Here is a 17,931-nt window from a genome sequence, read left to right as displayed (position 1 = left end):
CTCAGTTCACGCAGGGCAAAGACTGATTCCCTGTCACAAGCTTTTTAGGTAATCCATGGGAGAACCCTGCTGAAAGTTGCGGGGCCCAGAAGTGCTCAGCCCCCCCCCCCCCAAAAAAAAAAAATTAAGAAAGAAAAAAAAAAAGGCAGGACCTAAAGAAAAGGATGACCCCTTCAGCCCGAGTCAGGACTGCAGTGGGCTGCCTGTGGGCACCAGTCGCGGCTTCACGGCTCGGCCTCGGTACCCCAAAACAAGGCACCCTTCCACAGGGCAGCCTCGCTGCCAGGCACAGTCACCAGGGACGCCACGGGCCTCGGGGTTACTGCAGGGAACAGGACAGTCGTGCACCAGCAAGTGACACTGTCCGTGTCCCAGGGCCCGCCCGGGGCTGCTCCCGAGGCCGGGCCGGGCAGGGGCACAGCGCCCAGCACCGCGGCCCTCGCCGGGCAGGCCGCTACCTCACCCATCTCCCCCAGCTACGCCGTGCTTGCTCAGTACCGCCCTGTGCGTTCAAACGGAGCCCAGCGGGGCAGAGGAAAGCACACGGCCCGCGCTGTTACTGCTGACAGCTGGGTAGCGAACAGCGGGGATGAAAGGCCGGGATGAACGGCCAATGGCGGAGCGGGCGCGGCTACAAGAACGCCGGGCGGCGACAGAGGAGCCCTGGCACCGGTGCCGAGGCCGAGGCAGAGAAAGGGTGAAGCGGCAGCGGTGCAAAGGAGGGGAAAGGGCGGAGCGGCTGTGCCATGGCGGAGAAGGGGCGGAGCGCTGCGCGGAAGCTGCTGCGGCTGCAGGAGCGGCTGCGCCGTGCCCAGCAGCCCGCCGAGGTACCCGGGCCGGAGCTGCTGGGTTGTTATTTCTGTGTTTATGAGAGCTTTTCTGTGCGAAATAGGTGTTTCTGCTGGGTTTTAGCTGCACACATCAAAGAGGAGCGGGGCCTGTCACGCCCTGCCTTTTTGTTCTTCCTGGTCCAAGGTTTCAGCTGTTCTGAATCAGCCCCTGCAGGGTGGCCGGGCTGCTCAGTAGCTGCGAGGGGTAGCTAAGGGACACCTGAAGCAGGCAGAGAGGAGTGGGGAGCGCGATCAGAGCAGGCGCTGAGGCTGCACAGGGCTTTGGAGGGGCGGAGGGGACACCCCCGGCTGTGGGGCAGAGGGACCAAGGCGCAGCGGGGACACCCCCCGGCTGTGGGGCAGCGGGGACACCCCCCGGCTGTGGGGCAGCGGGGGGACCAAGGCATGCCCCGCTCTCTGAGCAGCAGCCGGCACTCCCAAGGAAATGGAAGCTAAGTAGCATATGCCAAATTTGCCCCAATGTTTTATGAAATAATAAATTATATTTGACTGAAGAAGGTGTGTTTGAAACAGTGATGCGGTTTTTCCTTTTTTTTTTTTTTTTTTTTTTTTTTTTTTTGAGGGTTACATTTGCTTTGAAAATACAGGCGCTTTTACCTTTATGGGATTCAAAGGTGTTAAAACTCGATACAAGTTTGTGGTTGGAGGCAGAGGGCAGCAGTAAAAATGGCATTGTATTTGGTAATTGATGAGAATCTCAGCTATTAATCATGTCTACAGTGTGTTTTCTAAGTATGTGTGTATGCATATAGGAGAAATACTGATTTTCATAGCCAATAATGGCTTATTTTCTTGAATGCCTGTGATGTAGACAATATCTGTCTAAAAATGCAAATATCTGTGCAGGTGCTCCTTCATAAGTTTTAATTTGCAGTTCAATGAACCTAAATATCTTCCTATGCTACAGAAATTATCTGTTATTATAGTTTCTGAATTTGTACTTGGGATTAGTGTTGGTATGCTATTTGAACAAGAGGTAGCAAAGGAAAAGAAAATAAACAATTCTAGTGGTAATAAGTTTTAAGTGGTCCCAAACCAGTAAGTTTCAAAGCATCCTACTAATGTGAAAAATGAGAACAACACTGGCTAATTTGTATTCATTAAGGGAGGAGATACAATGTTTTTATGTGGCATAGCTGCAAGTAGGTGCTGCATAAAATGGAGCTAATGGTGGTGCTGCAGCACTTCTGTCCCTGGTAAAACTGTCTAGTGAAATAGAAGTATTTATTGGTAACATGGCGTAAGGAGTGGCAGGGAAAGTGAGAAACTGATAGTTGTAAATTGGCAGTCATGAAAGGTATTCCTAACAGAAGTTGAATCTAATAAGAGAAATTATGTGGTTAGTATCTTTAAAGGCAAAAAGGAGAGTTCTAGAAATTTGTGAAAAGAATTGCAAATCAATATTACAGATATGCTACAGTATGTAGGCAAGTGTTGTTGTTGTCAAATACTTCTGTTCCATACAGAGAATAATATTTGTCTTTGGACTTTTTAATATTGCTAAAAAGTTTTTGATAACCACACAGAACATCAATTGTCCATTTCAAAAGCTTCTTAATGTGGGAGGTTTGATAGCAACCCACTGAGTTTTCAGAGACTTGACAAAGAAAAGAACAGTTATTGAATGATGCTTATGGTTCCAGGGGAGGTGTGGGGAAAAAGTACTGTGCTAGCATTAAAGGTCAGTGAAATGGTCTTCATTGGCATTGATCATAATGGAATTATGCATGATGTTAAGATGCACCTGATGTAGAATTGAAGAGTGGTGCCATGATCCATACCACTCAGTGAGACGTTATGTAGATATATTCTGCCAAATCTATCTCGAATTGTATTTGGCTGACACTAACTGTTGTGAATGTAGGCAAGCTTCAAGGCATTTGACTTGTTTCTGTGTGATGCTGATTAGAGCAGCAGTGCCACGGGCCTGATATAATACATGAGACTGATTTCAGTTGCACTCACCAAAAATAAGTGCCAGACCTCATAAGGAAACAATGTTGGGTTGTGGGTTTGTGGTGGTTTTTTGGGGGGTGGGAGAGTGACTATGCATCTCTTTGTGACATGATGCTACTGAAACGTCCTTAATTTAGACGACAGCAAACATTGTAGGGAAATGCTACACATACTGAAGTCATTTGTATCAAATGAAGTGAGTCCCTTCTAGAAACCAAATTTGATCATGTGGTAGGCTGCATTCATTTGGGCAACACATGTTTTACCATGGCTTAGTGGAAAGTCACAGCTAGGAGCTATGAATATAGGTCATTCAGCGTAGGAGACTGTATTTTGGAAAGCATTGACTCAGAAAATGATTTGGAGCTCTGATGTATTAGCAGTTGAGCATGAAATTGCAGTGGAGTGCAGTGGCTTATGGAGGAAATGCTATCTTGGGGTAGCTTAGCAGGGTTATGTTATTATTGCTATATAGCATTAGAGGGACAATTACAGGAATATTATGTCCTGTTCTGAGGACTGTTTTTAAAAACAACTCTGGCCTAGCTGGAAAGATTATAAGATAGCCAGAGAATGGCTGTAGCTCTGGCTAGCATAACTTAATGAAACTAAAGAGCCAAGGTAAAATGTGTGATTAGTATTTACATTTATTTCTGTGTTGTGTAAGATGATTGGAAGAAAGCTCCTTTAGTGTAATTAACAGATCATTAGATTTAGTAGCTGAAAATAAAACTAGGCAATTGTTTCAGGTGAACGGCTGTGCTTGGTTTCTTTTGTTGTTTTTTTTTGGGGCGGGGGGCGGGGGTATTTGGTTTTTTTTTGCTGAACACATAGGGATTATCTGCTTGCGACAGAGTTGAGTTTTTCTAAGGTGTTTTCCTCAAAGTCCTGGTGCTCTTTTGAATGATTTGTCTAGTTCAGCCAGAAGTTATTGACATGATGGAATTTCACAGGCTTTGTTATAGAAGAGAATAAGCTAAAGAATCATAAGGATCTCGTTGAAATGGAAATGCAGCTACTGAGTGAAGAAAGAGAGAAAACAGGAATTACTGCAGAGAAATATTGTCAGTCCCCTGAGGACAGATGGTCTGGGAACCTGTTAGTGGTTTCCATCCTTCCTGATGTTCCAGGCTCAGAGGGGAAAATAAGAGGAGAATGTACAAGACTTGTATAAAGGATGATGGAGCAACACTGGTGTAGTGGAAATTGCCCAAACCCAGTGCACCTGGCAGCTGTTGTTACCACTTTGCTTTCAGTTTTGGATCTGGAAAATTTTGTTTGCTTACATGCTTCTGTCCCATTGCTTATTACCATTGATCTCTGCTTTCCAAATTCCAGCCTGTTTTCCCTTCTTCTCTGCATCTTTGCTTGCTTTTTTTCCTGCTGTCATCTTTGCTTTTGTCGCACACTACCATATGGGTGCCAGCTCTCAGTTTGTCCATAAGGCTTTACCTGCTTCTATTGCATGAAGACCAAGGTCTTGGTTTTTCTTGGAATGTATTTTATGGGAAGAAACACTGTCCTGTAAGGTTTTGATTGTTCTGTATAAATCAGTATTTTGGAATTATGTAGGCTAGTTCAGGAATTATATATGAAGATAAATTTTTCTATGAAGTTTACAGTCTCTTTTAAAGTAGATAGAGTTTTTCCACAAGGAAATAGCTGATAGTGGTATGTGAGGTAAAATAGTCTGAAAACCAGTGGAGGGTTACATATATATTGTGTGTATATGGAAGGTCTTTTGTGAAGAAATTGCTGGATCCAGTCCAGTGAGATAAGAGCCAGGTAGGCCACCAATGCTGTGGTGAAAGAAATGGTTAGAGAAAGATCCCTCAACAGTCAGTCTTTATTTTGTTTCTGAAGGCTTGCTCAGAACAGACTTCATAATTTTGCCTTATTTTATGCAATAATTATAATGGTATTCTATATATAGGTACCATGACAACAAAGTTGTCAGTCTCTGGTTTTGGTGACAGACTTCACTTTATCTTGTGGTTCACAGTGTACCTTTCTCCAAAGCCCAATAGATACTGGAGCTTGGTATTTGTGCTTTGTCTTTGGTAGAGAAATCAGAGATCTCTAGCAAGTAGGATGAACACAAAGTTTCTCTGCTGCTACAGATGCTTGCCACAAGTTATATTTGCTTATTTTCTGATTGTGCCTGTAAGTTAGTTTGGTTCTAAATCCCAGGAACTTGGAGATAAGTGATTCCTACCAGCAGGCTGGATGCAGCCTTTTACTTTTTCCAGTTACAGAACAGAGTCTTGTACTAATCCTGTATGTGCAGAGCTGCTGATTGCCCTGCAGCCTGAGCTGTTCCCTGCTTCTAAGTGGTTGGTATCACTGCTAAAAACCTTACCAGTGTGTCTGATCCATTTTTTCTATTTTTTAAAATGAAACTGCTGTTTGTCTTAATTTTACAAATGTGATATACATTTCAAGTAACAAAAATGAGCAGTGTGGTCTGTAGTTTAGAAGACTTGGAAAGTTTTGTTTTTCATTAAAATGTGTTGACTGCTTTTGAACATGCTTGTCATCTAGGTACTTTTGTAATTTAGCCTTTTGGTTTGAACTTGTATGAATAGTAATTGCCTGCTTCCTGAATTTTTTCTTCTGAAATAAAGTTGGTTTTATGAGTTAACTTAATCTGAAATCCATCAAGAGAAACTATTCAAAACCCCTATTTCTGTATCTTGATGAAACCATCCCTTAGTATTCTTCCACAAATAGGTTTGTCTCTGGCAAAATAAATGGGATTTATTCCCAGTGGTTTGCATTGCTTGATTATCTAGACATGTTAAATATCACAATCTAACATGTCAGCAGTGGGTTAGTTCCTTTTTCATTGCAAAATAAATTAAATCAATGAGGATATATATTCTTCTAATTAAATACATGAAATACAATTAAATACAAGTGAACTGACACTGATCATCTCAAGCATTAGAAACTATATTAATGTGAGCAATTACAATTTTTCTTGGAGAGTGCCTTATTTTAAGAGAAGCAGAATTTTTTGCTGGTTCTGACATCTTGGTGAGGAAGCTTTTTAAAAATCAATTAATGAATTATTTTTTTAGGTGTCCCTGCCATTTTGTAGCTAGCTGAACTTTTTGGGAGATTTAATTTGTTACCTCTGGTCCTAGCTGTATGTTTTACCTTGTCTCACATTTTCTTAGGCGTGAAGCATTTCTGCTGTGCTTGTCTAGCCTCAGAAGCACTGTTTCAGGGTGGATGATTCACAGAAGAGCTGCATGCCAGGCCTGTAGAGAGAGCCCACTGAACACAATGAAGATCAGTGTCAAGTGTGGGATTCCACTACTCTAATGCATTACAGGAGCAATGAGAGTTAGAGCAACAGCAGAGCAATATATCTCTGGAGTGCAACTTGTAAATTGTTTCTTTGAGCTTGTTACTCATTTTTAGTACCTCTTCCACCTCCTGCAATGCCATTTCAGAAACAGTATCTAATATAATAAATGACAGTTTATCGGTTATTTAAATTAATATAGCTGCTTTTGTTGTCAGAAGATTTCTGGGTATGTGTTTTGTGTTCCTGCTGTTACACTGAGAAGTGTCAATGATCTGAAACACTTGACTAGTATTTCAGGCTTTGTGAAAGCCCTCTGAAATGCTGCTATTTCAGTTGTACATTGATTCTGTCATCTCCATAATACAACTTCATGTGTGTGGTTGGGAGTGTTTTAGTGGCAATACTAAATTGGGGAATGCCATTTTTAAACAATGACAGAAAGAGAAGACAAATTTGCTGTGTATGGTTAGCTGCAAGAAAGATGAGCATTTTGTATGGGAAAAAAATCTTTCCTGCTTTTATGGAAGTGTTGAGTTTGGTAACAGGTGTAAGCTTTGGCAGTGCAAAGGAAAACAGTTGTTCTAGCTCGAGCTTGTTTTGTTAAAATTCAAATTGCAGTTATGTTTTCAAAACCTTATTTTGTGCAGTCTGAGCTTGCACCAGTTCTATAGTCCTTTCTCGGCCTGGATTGATGCTGTAGTGCTGCTGCCTGTGAGGCTTGATGATTTTTGCTTGGTGGCTTTGCACAATGCAGCTTTTGTACTGGCTCTGTGGCAAATGGGGGCCACTGCCACAGGATGAGTAGGCATATATATGTAGCCTCTACTACTGCATTACTGATATTTACTGTAATCTCTGTAGCAGTAAATTCAAACTATCTACTGGATTATCTGTTGTTACTGAAATTGCAGGACCGTACTGGTTCACAACACTGACTGCAAACACTGCCCTGATGTGCAGTAAAGGAGTGCTTACGTTTTCCAGGAGTTACTGGACATTCCTTTTAACGCTGTTGTATATTTTTGGATTACATCTGTGAATGAGAAGAACAGAATAAGATTTCCAAGTATTTGTTTAAAACAATAAATCTGATGTTTTCTTGTAGATTGTAAAAACACTTAAGACACTACAAGATTTGGATTTATCGCTGGATATTTTAGTGGTAAGTGATCAGTAATAACACATTAAACTCTTCTCTAGTGAATTACTATGTAAATGTCAAGAGTGTGCATTTGTAGAAGTGGTGAACATTTTGCATTTTATAATTTTAAATTTATATCCTATTTGGTTAGATTAATTTCCCAAAAGCAGTCATCCAGGTTGATGAATGCACTATTATGTCAGCAGTGATAGAACTGAGCATATAGAGGACACTTTGCTAATCAGGTTGGCTTCTTTTCAGTGTAAAACTGCCTTCAATCAATGCTTAAAGCAAATATGGGTGAATCATTCTTTAAGTCAATTGTCTAACTCTTCCATCTTTTGCTAGCAGCTCAAACTTAGTTTCTTGCATTTAAAGAGGAGGAATCCCCAGTAATGATTCCTGTGACTTTTATCCTCATCGAAGCTGCATCCTGTCAAATTCTATATTAGATATTCTCACATTGGTCTGTGAAGCTTCTAGCTATTATAAGCAACATGTCTGTGTTTTGAAAGAAGGAAAATGTGGGTTTTGTGAGAGAATTCTTTGAAGAGTAAGAGGAAAAATATAGGTGCCAAGACATTTGAATGGCCTATTCAGGTAAAGGCATTTGTCTGCCTAGACATCAGCAGACTTCTACTGAAATGAAGCAATATTTGTTTTGTTTTCCAATAAAAAGACATAATCTCATATTGCAATTAATTGTTTAAAATGACAAAGGGTTTCTGCAGATGATTCGTGTTCCCAGAAATTTTGTGTGCTTTATAATGGCACAGACTTTGATGGAAGCCTTCAAGTCAAATAGAGGAAAGTGATGTCTTACAGCGGAGGGCTCCACATATTTTTAATGCATTTGAAGAGCATAAATAGCTTTATGAAGTAGTCCCACCAGATTTCTTCCATCTGTTTGCAATAACTGACTTACCAAATCAGGTTGCTCAAATTATATACAAGCTAAATATACTTGAAGTGAATTTAAGGAAGCCCTTTCTGGAGGCCGAGCTGTTTGTGTGGGAGTAACGTGTATAGCTCAGACTTCACAGGAGTATAATTGTCAGCAAGAGCATTCACAGGTTGCAGTGAACCTACGGAGTTCCATATTTTGCATGCATCTTAAAAGTGAGGGTTTGTGAATCAGATGTTTACTGATAATACATTATTAAAATCACCTGTGATTCTACAAACACCCAAAGTCTGCAAGATATTTTTGCTTAAACAAAACACACTAGAATGAGACTTGAAGACACAATGATATTGTGAAAATAACTCTGCTGTTCTGACCCCTCAACCCTGTACTACTGGCTGAGATGTATTACATTACACCATGCCCAACATATGTGCTCTCTAATATGCTCAAATGTACTTCATAAGCCTAAAGGAAGTTTGAATTGATGCATTTTTTGGGCTTAAGCATTTGAGAGGAGTGAAATTCCTGAAATAGTTAATGGAGGAAAATGACTTATCTTAGTTTTGTGAATTAAGCCTGCATTTTGTTCCCCATATTTGGTTATAAATAACTACTTCCTTCAATTCCATTTGCAGTATAAAGAGGGTATTTATTCCTTGGCTGCCATAAGACTGCTCTGAATATAAGGCTAATACTGTTTGTAGCAGTTTTAGAGGAGGTTTTATGTGGGATGAGGGTTGTGATTTATTCTGCCCATCTTTCTTGCACTATCTTCAACAGGAAACTGGCATAGACAAAACAGTTAAAAGTTTTAGGGAGCATGCCACTGCTGGGAATGTAGCTAAAAGTCTGTTAAAGCAATGGAAAAAGCGTATTTCTCCAGAAAGTAAAAGGTAGGTGTGAACTTTTTTCTTTAAAGTTAATTATGCTGTAGTGTAATTTTAATATACAAATTGGAAACTTAGGAAGGTGTTTGGAATGACACATGTACATTGAATTGGAACATGAATTGAATGCAAGAAGTGAGAATGCAGTTGTAAAATATGTGGAAAACAATCAAACCATTATTGGTCAACCAGCCAGTTGGCACTCTGACTTCAGCTGCTTTTTGTGACTGGCACAAGTTCTGAGGTCCCAGCTGGTGCAAATGGCACTAAACCATGATGGGCACTGTTCTGCACTTGAGGAAATTGAGAAACTTGCTCTTTATTTCCAGAGGTGAGGTGGTGGTTAAATGAGTCAGCTCTCCAGTGATGTGGTTGTATTGAGGTTTTTCTTATAATGTTCTTGTGGACTGAGAGGGCCTTCCAACACTGGAGGAGGCACAGTGAAGAGACGGAGTTTCTTCTGAGACTGAAGGAACCACCACTGCCATGGCCAGGCCCGCTCTGCTTTAGATGTTTCACGGAGTGCCAACAGTTCCAAACAGTTGAGCTGAAAGAGCCAAGGGAACAGTTTGACTAAATAGTGCATTTTAAATCTGGAGTTGTTCAAAAAATGGGAATCTGTGATAAGCAAACCATAAAGGCTGACCTGGTAATCTGTATCACCTACAGAGCATGTTGTAAATTTTTCTGACTCCTAGTTCTTTCAAGCACCATGTCTTTGTTATAAAGCATGCAGGGAAGCGTTGTGAAAAGTGGTATCCAGCATGTTATAAGCTAATAGCACTGCCAGGTTTGTTTTCCTGCTCAGGGTTATGTCCCTACTCCCCACTTGTTTTGCTTATCAATTCTTGTTTCAATATTTAGCAGTGCTGGACCCAAGAGCTCTGTGATTCTGTACTGATAATGGAAGAATAAGAACACAGTGCAGAACTAAGTTCTGGGTTTTGTGAAACTATGACACATGGTGTGATTTTATGCTTTCAGTTTTACTAATATTGGAAAAGCAGATTGTTTAAGAATTTAGCATCAGCTACACAATGGGATGTAATTTTCTTTTATTGTTGCAGTGATCACAGAGGAAGAAAAAATCATGGAAAAGAAAAACATGAGACGAAATCTTATGTTTCCGAGGAGATTAAGCCTTTAGAGAAGCCTGAAACATCTGTACTGGCCATTACAAGTTCCAGCAGTGCTCCCATTACTGCAAAGCTGAATAAGGAGCATATTTGTAGTGAAAAGACTCATCAAAGTACAAATTCTGAGTCTCCAAAAGAATGTGATAATAAAGTTAGCAGCAGTGGTTCTAAGCATTCTTCCCAGGGTACCAATTCTCAGGCTAAAGAAAGTGAGTTCAAAGAGAGCACCTCAACAGAGAGCAAGAAAATTTCAAAAAAGCAGCATTCCTCTGCAGCCAATGAAGGCTTATTGTGCCTGAAAGAAAAGCCTAGTAAGGATGCTTCCAAACAGAGAAATCCTAAATGTGTGAAGAAACCAAAACAAAATCTTGTCATGAAAGACCAAGCCAAATCATCTAGTGATGAGGAATTCGAGCCCCCTACTATGTCTTTTGAATCTTATCTTACTTATGATGAGGTTACCAACAAAAGAAAGAGAAAAGCTTGTTCTACAGGTGCACGGCCAAAAAAGTGCAGGGAAGAGAAGAACAGCTCATTACTACAAAAGACTTCAAAACTTTCTCAGGCAAAAGAGGGAGTTGAAGATGTAAAAAAATGTCAGAGTGATCAACCAGAAGCTCCGAGTAAAACGGTAAATCTCTACAGGGTTGAGAGAGCAGCAGATAAACAGCAGAAACACAAGTGCTTTGGACTTTTAATTTCACTGAAATTTATCTGTATTTTTTTAAAGGAACAGATTGCATGACTGATCTTACTTATGCTTACTTATCAGCTGCATTGCAGATAATGGGGAGAAAAGGGATACAGTTTTTAATTTAATTACTTGTGGTTTAAACATTGTTTCCAATATTGTTATAGTGTTTGATCTTTACCAAATAATTTGCATTTGCAAAATGCAAAGGCAAAATGCCTTTGGAAAGATGTCCACCTTTTTTCTTTCTTGACCATCCTGGTTTTTGGCTGCTGCAGCTCTTTGTGTATAGAGCAGTCCTTTTGTCAGATGCTGTGGTTCTTTAATAGCGAATGTTAATGTTTGCAGTGGAACTGAACATTCTCTAAATGCATTATTGCATATAAAGCTAGATTATGCATATTCTTAATCTGAGCTAGTCCCTTGTCCCTTGAAATACAAAAAGCTTAAGTAGCTCCTCTGAGAAAATGTGTATGCAAAAATATGTATTAATTAGACCTTTTAAATGAAGACCTTTTGTGCACTGAAAATTAGAGTTTTCTTCAGATTTATATCTTCACTGTGATGTGAAAGCTTCAGGCTTTTTTATTATGGAAGATCTGCAATCTGAATGTGGTATCTTCTGTCCCAGATGGGGAAATATTAATGCAAAGGCTTATGTATGATACTCTAACATAAACTGTTTGAGGAAAAACCTCAGATATTCAAGTAGTTGTGAAAAGTTACTGTAGATACTTAAATGAAGTACAGGGAATGCAAATTTTGGGCTGTAAGTGCCTGACTTGCAATTGGAGGACACCTGAGACCCAATTTAAGTGTTGCACCTGGTCCAATTATAGGGACTCATATTTAATAGGCTGCTGCATCTTTAAATCCCTTTTTTAGGGAATGACTGTGAATGTTTTAGGCTGAATGGCTTACTGACTGTGATCTAGGAGACTTGATAGGACTAGATATAAAGCTATTTCTTGTCTTTTAGAATTATGCTTTTGTCATCTTACAGTTTTGCCTCATTCACTGCGTGCCTCAGTAGTGATTTATCTGGAAGCCCATTAGCTCTACATATCTACTCTGTTCTTTAATCTTTCTGTGTGCTAATTGCAGATGTCCCACTAAGTTCTATTTGTGGTATAGTTTTGGTAAGTAGAATATGAAAGGATATGCTGCAAAATAGTCCTGTGAATAAATTTTACTGTAGAAAAGCAAGAATTCTAGTTATCTAGTTATCCTGCTTAATTTTGGGATTTGCATACATGTTTGGAGGTTTATCATAGCTTGTTTTAAGCCTGGTTAACCCCAAATTTATAATATTGAAACAATCTTTCCTTAACTGTGCACAGGCCAAAGTGGCATCCCTCCAAGAGCTCCTTAATACTCCACTACCTAAAACTCTGCCAGGCATCTCAGAATCATCTCCCCCATATGCTGCAGATTTTACAGGTAAGTAATATACAAGGCTGATAAATGTGTGTCAGCAGGTGTCTATAGCTCTGCGTAGAAATGTTTTATCCCCTTTTCCAATAAGCTGTGTTAGCTCATCAGTCCATGGCAAAGAATGGCCTCAGTTCCTCATCTGTAGCAACTATGTTGAAGCTGAAGGGAGTTACAAGGCCTTCCTTCTTATGGCTTGCTGAGGAAGGTTACCACAGACTCAGAGAAGGTGTAAACCAGGCTGTTCTACAGGCTCCATTTATCTTTACTCGTGTCTATACCTTAGAGCAGGCAAAGCCTTAGCAGAAATTATCTTAGGTAAAACAAATATATGAGGCACTAGGTCTAGCTTTGGCATAGGAACCACTAGTATCATTATAGGTACATGACATAAAGTACCAGTGGTTCCCCTAGCAGCTCTTCTCATGTGGTTTCCTACCACTGGGATCTTGAAACATTGCTGCTATTGTGGCTTCTGGCTTTTCTAAGATAACTCAGAAGGATTAGTAAAGTTCTGTGGATGGGAAACAGAGCAATTGAGATGTGAATACAGCTCATGTAGACTGGAGATAAGTAATGCAGGACTGGTTTGAGTTGATGCAGCTCTCTTGCAGTGTACATCTTGGAGTTAGGTGATGGTGAATGGACTTCTGCAATTTACAATACATGCAAGGGTCCCATGCTGTAATGCAGTAACTTCATATTAAGAAAATACTTTGTATATGTAATAAAAGTAATTTGTTTATCTCAGAGCTGAATGTTTAAAGCCTTGTGAAACCTGCCTGATGTTTTGCTTGCAGCGTTCACAGTACCTGTTGTAGAAGCACCCCAGCAAGTCAATGAGGTAGTTCAATTCACAGGACAGAGGCTGAACTCCAAAATGCAGGTTTACTCTGGCTCCAAGGCAGTCTGCCTTTCGAAGATGCTTACACTGTATGAGCAGTGTGTCCGCATGCTTCACAACAATATTGAGTGTGAGTACTTCAGGGGATTTGTAGCACTTGTGACTCTAAGGGTATGAGATTTTTTTTTCTACATGCCAGCCACTGGCCTACTAAAATATATTGTCCCTCCCTACAAATGGTGACTTGGAGCAGGGTGAAAAGCTTTTGCAGAAATGGTTTGAGGACTAAATTGCTGAATTGTAGCTTTGTGCTAAATTGTAGCTTTGTTTTGAAAGCTTTCAATTTTTAAAGGTCCAAGTTTACATAAATAAAGTCCTATAAATGATAAACTAAAAATTCTGCCCCTCCACCACCATGTTTATTGTGATCAAGACATTCTTCATTGCATAGGCAGAGGAAGAAATTATGCATATCAGTAAAGATGGGGCAATGACTATTCAAAGATGCTTTATCCATCATCAAGTATAACTGCTAGTCAGTATGGAACTGCTGATTTATAAATATTTTCAAAGCCTGACATAGGATGTTGTGTTAGTGCTTGATAAAATTAACTTGTGTTTTTATTTTTAAACTGAGTGGTGTTACCCATTGAGTAAAATAAATGAGATACTCAAAGTACTGTCCTCTTTTGTAGTGCTACGGGAAGCAGGAGGTGTGCCCTTTGAAATTCTTGAGCCTGTGCTAACACGTTGCACGCCAGAGCAATTGTTTCAAGTAGAAAAATGTAATCTGGTAAATTCTGCCTTGTTAAATTTGGGAAAGCACAGTGTTCCTTAACTCTTTGGCCTGCACTGGTTTTCTGTCTTCCATACCAATTTCTTTGAATTCAGCTGTCATTATTAAGTCTCCCTTTCTCAAGTTTAAAACATTCAGGAGAATTGCTACTGATGACTAAGTGAAAGACAGTGTGTATAGAAGAATATTTCTGTTTCTAAAAATAAGAAAAAAAAAAATGACAGTAGTATTTACCACTGAAATAGCTGGGAAAGTCAGAACCAACTGTTTTCAAGTTACAAACTATTAAGCCTGCAAAGCATATCAGTCAGGAAGTAGCTGGGGTGAGATTTCATGTATGTGTAGATTTCTTATCTACACTGTCAGGACTTGAGCTCCATGATGCACTTGGACATTGATAATCTGAGTGTGCAGCCCTTTGTAGGGCAAGTTAGCCTTTCCTCTGTGTGCTTCAAGTTGAGAGCTGGAGTGGCCTGAGCCTGTGCTGCAGACACAAGTGTAGCCTGTGAGCGTGGCTCACTGACTCCAGCTCTGCTGCTTGAAGCTGTGTGGTTTCCAGGCTGCAGTCAGTGTCCCTGCATGGTATTGCCACGGTGCGGGTACCTGTGTCAGCACGTGCGGTGGGATTTGTTCTGCACCTTCTTCCACCAAAGGTTTGGGTTGTGTCTGTAGGCTCAGAGAATAGGTACTCTTGAAAATGTTATTTTTAAATCTCTGATATAAGATGTCTGTGATTAAATTAGATGTTTATAAAAGAGACTGACCACTTGTGGAAGAAACATTGCCAAAGAGACTTTAAAAATGAGAGCCTTCTGGAATGTGAGTCTTGGCGTGAAATGTACTGGAGACTGTTTAATCAGAGAGAAGAAAAGCTGAAGATCCTTACAAAAAATATTCTTTCAGCTCAGTCTGAGAAACCAAAAGGTAAAATCTCTGGTTAGCTCTTCTACTTAAAAACTCAATCTCTTCTGCTGTTCTTGACAATATGTTTGGTTTAGTGATTTCTTTGCAGTGAGTACTAATGCTGTACTTCCAGGAGAAATTATCAAGAACAAGCACTGTTACTCTTAAATTAAAATTTGTCTAAAAAATAAACAGATGCATTAATACAATATGTTGGTGTAATCTGCAAATATTATGCAGTAGACAAATCTTACCTTACTGGTTGGACTAAGGATTTTAAGCAGCAATGCAAATTGTTCTGGACATAAAGGACATGAAAAGTCACATATCCTCTGCTCCTTGCTTATATATTAGGCAGGCAAGTAAAAATGGCTTATGTGACTGGTGCAGCAAAACCACCCAGGAACATTTGCCGACAGCAAGAAATCCATGGGGCAGCAGGACCTGTCATCCAGCTTCATCCCACAGCAAAGTGCAAGTAAGTGCTATGTACTATGCTTTTGAGTTTGTGCCTTTGTCAGTTCAAAATCATGCTTGTAAAATATTTTTAAAGTTCTAAATAACTCTATTTACTTTCCTTTTTTTTAAAGTGGCTAGTAGCTAGAAACAAACTTGCCTTTTAAGTCTTGTGTACTCCTCTGCCATGTGTGCATTGGCATTGCACACTTCTCAAAAGTGCCAGTGAATTCATCCTCCCAGCTGGAGTGTAACAGGACGCTGTTTCTTTTCTCCAGATTGCACTAAAGCTGCTTGGCATCCTAGGGCAATTCCATTGTTGATGTTTTGGGTCTATTAACCTGCCTAGCAGCCTCACATGTTCTCCTGCTTTGATAAAATCCCAGTCAGCTGCCTGGTGTGATACAGCTGACCAGAATGAACCTCAGGAACTTTTAATACGTTTTTTCCCCCCTGTGAATTTCAGAAGCTTAGTCTAACAGACTTTCTGCTCAAGGTGGTTGTAAGTATGGGTTAGGAAGGGCAGCCTGGATGTAAGAATTTTCTTAAATTCAGCTTTTATACCAGATAAATTGTCATAATTGTGCTTTCAGCTGGTGAGATTTGGAAGGTTCTTTCCATACTCTTGGTATTTCCATTGGAAAGATAGTCCTTCACCAAGGCAATAGCTTAAAGCACTTTTTCTTTCAGCTGCTCTGTGGAAGGTTGAGTCTGTATTGTGGCAGACCTGCCTTTCCAGTTTAGGTGCTTCAAGTACAGTAGCGTACAAGTACATATGTCCTTTGTGCTCCAGTAATTTCTGGGCCAGTAGCTGAGTGATGCAGACCAAGCCTTGCATGATTTTTTTTTTCTCAGACATGAAAGAAGCTTTAAGAGAGTCATTGGTTTGCCTTCTGAAGAACCAAAGGGTTTGTTTAGGCACACTGAGTTAAACTTCACTACTTTGACCTATTGGTTTTTTAAGCTGCAGAATTTGTATGGCTGAAATTCTCACTTGAGAAGCTGGTCTTGCAGGAGCTCAAAAGTCCTGCTAAGGATTTGTGTGCAGACATGCAGATCCTTAGCAGGCTGCTAGTCTCACTCAGTGTGCCGTGGTACTGAGTGCTGGCAGAATCCTCAGTGACTGGCTCTGAGGAGTACAGGGCTGGTCACGTTTGGTGACATTGTGCTGACACTTCAATGCTCTGTTTGGTTAACAGTCTTTAGCATGAGGCATCAGCTCTGTATATGTATCTGCCACAGTCCTTGTCTTGCTGATTGAAGATTCCAACATGATGTTTAGTTAGTTATTGTGCCTTTTGCTAGTCAGTTACAGAGGTTTTGTTTTTAAACATTTGCCCTTATTTTCTGTCAATGAGTTAGTTAGCAGTTCAGCTGTGTTCAAAGAGGAAAATAAACACAAGGTGCAAACTAGAGCACAGGACGTTATGAATCACAGTGGTATTGCTGGCCATTTTAATTTGTCACAATCTCTGATTATTTGATTTTAAAGACTAATAAAAGACATGAAATCTTATAAGTGTAATATTTGTTCAATAATTAAACAACAATTAAAATGGAAAAGATGGTCATCTGCAATCCCTTCTAACCTTAATTATCCTATGACTTTGAAATGTATAAAGTTTCTTAAATTTATCCAATCAGGCTGTTGGTTTTGATTTTTTTTTTTTTTCAAAATGAGCCAGAGCAAATAGTAACTTGATAGTAAATGCTAACTTTTTTCTTACTTGTTTGTTTTAAAAGAACAGGGATTCCAGAAATGAGAGACAGAAATAACACATTATCAAATCTGATACGTGCTGGCAACAGTAGACGTTCTAGCTCAAGTGTCATGATTCAAGATGGAAAGAAGCCTACAAAAAGTAAGTGGCATTTCCTAAGATGATCAATTTAATTGTTTTAACCTTCTGCCTAATATATGCTTAATATTATACTAATACCATTTTAAGTTGCTCATAGCTGTAATCCTAACTGGTCTCTGTTTTGTTGTTATTGAAGAAATAGCACCAATTATGAAGAAAACATTGAAAGCACTGAGGAGTAGAGTTGGACAATGATAAAATGAGGCTGTGTATTTGAAGCTTATTTGATGTGACTGTATGTATGTATATTATGCTACGGTGAATGAAAGTAATGTCCATGTAAGCACTGTTCAATTTGCTTTAGTTAAAATAGTTCTGAAAAATTGCATGGGTGAATAATTAGCAATAAATACTGAAACCTCTGAGTCCTTCCATACTGCTGCTTTCTTACTTGAATTGAAATAAGGTCAGTACACACTAATGACAAATCCATTTATATGAACCTTTATAGGTGTATTTATGAGTTTAAGCTGGTGAAGGGTCTGGGTACAAGTTTTGTAACAATGGCTGAGGGAATGGAGGTGGTTTAGTGTGGAGAAAAGGAAGCTGAGGGGAAGACCTTATTGCTTTCTACAGGTACCTGAAAGGAGGTTGTACACGGGTGGGGGTTGATCTCTCCTCCCAAGTTTGACACTGCTTGATGATACAATACTAATCAATCATGGAGGCAAATTCAAAGCCAACTTCAAAGGTATACCCTTTTAATCTGAACCAGAATGCTAATGTAGATGCTTGTGCAGTCTCCTGCATTCTATCC

General features: G+C 39.8%; 1 protein-coding gene across 1 annotated transcript; it reads left to right on the top strand.

The window, feature by feature from the left end:
• The first annotated feature begins 746 nt into the window (after positions 1-746).
• Positions 747-17,443, top strand: LOC121339117 (elongin-A-like). The gene is made up of 11 exons (XM_041410663.1): positions 747-827; positions 7,226-7,282; positions 8,949-9,061; positions 10,123-10,822; positions 12,223-12,322; positions 13,114-13,287; positions 13,853-13,950; positions 14,697-14,877; positions 15,211-15,334; positions 17,056-17,174; positions 17,311-17,443. The coding sequence occupies exons 1-11, from the start codon at positions 747-749 to the stop codon at positions 17,367-17,369; spliced, it is 1,806 nt and encodes a 601-aa protein (XP_041266597.1). The 3' UTR covers positions 17,370-17,443.
• The last annotated feature ends 488 nt before the right edge of the window (positions 17,444-17,931 follow it).

The sequence above is a fragment of the Onychostruthus taczanowskii genome, unplaced genomic scaffold, assembly GCF_017590055.1.
Source record: "Onychostruthus taczanowskii isolate IOZ18803 unplaced genomic scaffold, ASM1759005v1 scaffold33, whole genome shotgun sequence".
Classification (NCBI taxonomy): domain Eukaryota; kingdom Metazoa; phylum Chordata; class Aves; order Passeriformes; family Passeridae; genus Onychostruthus; species Onychostruthus taczanowskii.
The sequence above is the reverse complement of the archived record's forward strand: the minus strand, read 5'-3'. Positions and strand labels throughout refer to the sequence as shown.

Bases quoted from the DNA above. Each gene is read 5' to 3' on its own strand.
- LOC121339117 (XM_041410663.1), top strand. From the start codon at position 747: ATGGCGGAGAAGGGGCGGAGCGCTGCGCGGAAGCTGCTGCGGCTGCAG. The intron at 14,878-15,210 runs GTAAAATCTCTG...CTTATATATTAG, and splicing joins TCAGTCTGAGAAACCAAAAG to GCAGGCAAGTAAAAATGGCT. The intron at 17,175-17,310 runs GTAAGTGGCATT...TTGTTATTGAAG, and splicing joins TGGAAAGAAGCCTACAAAAA to AAATAGCACCAATTATGAAG.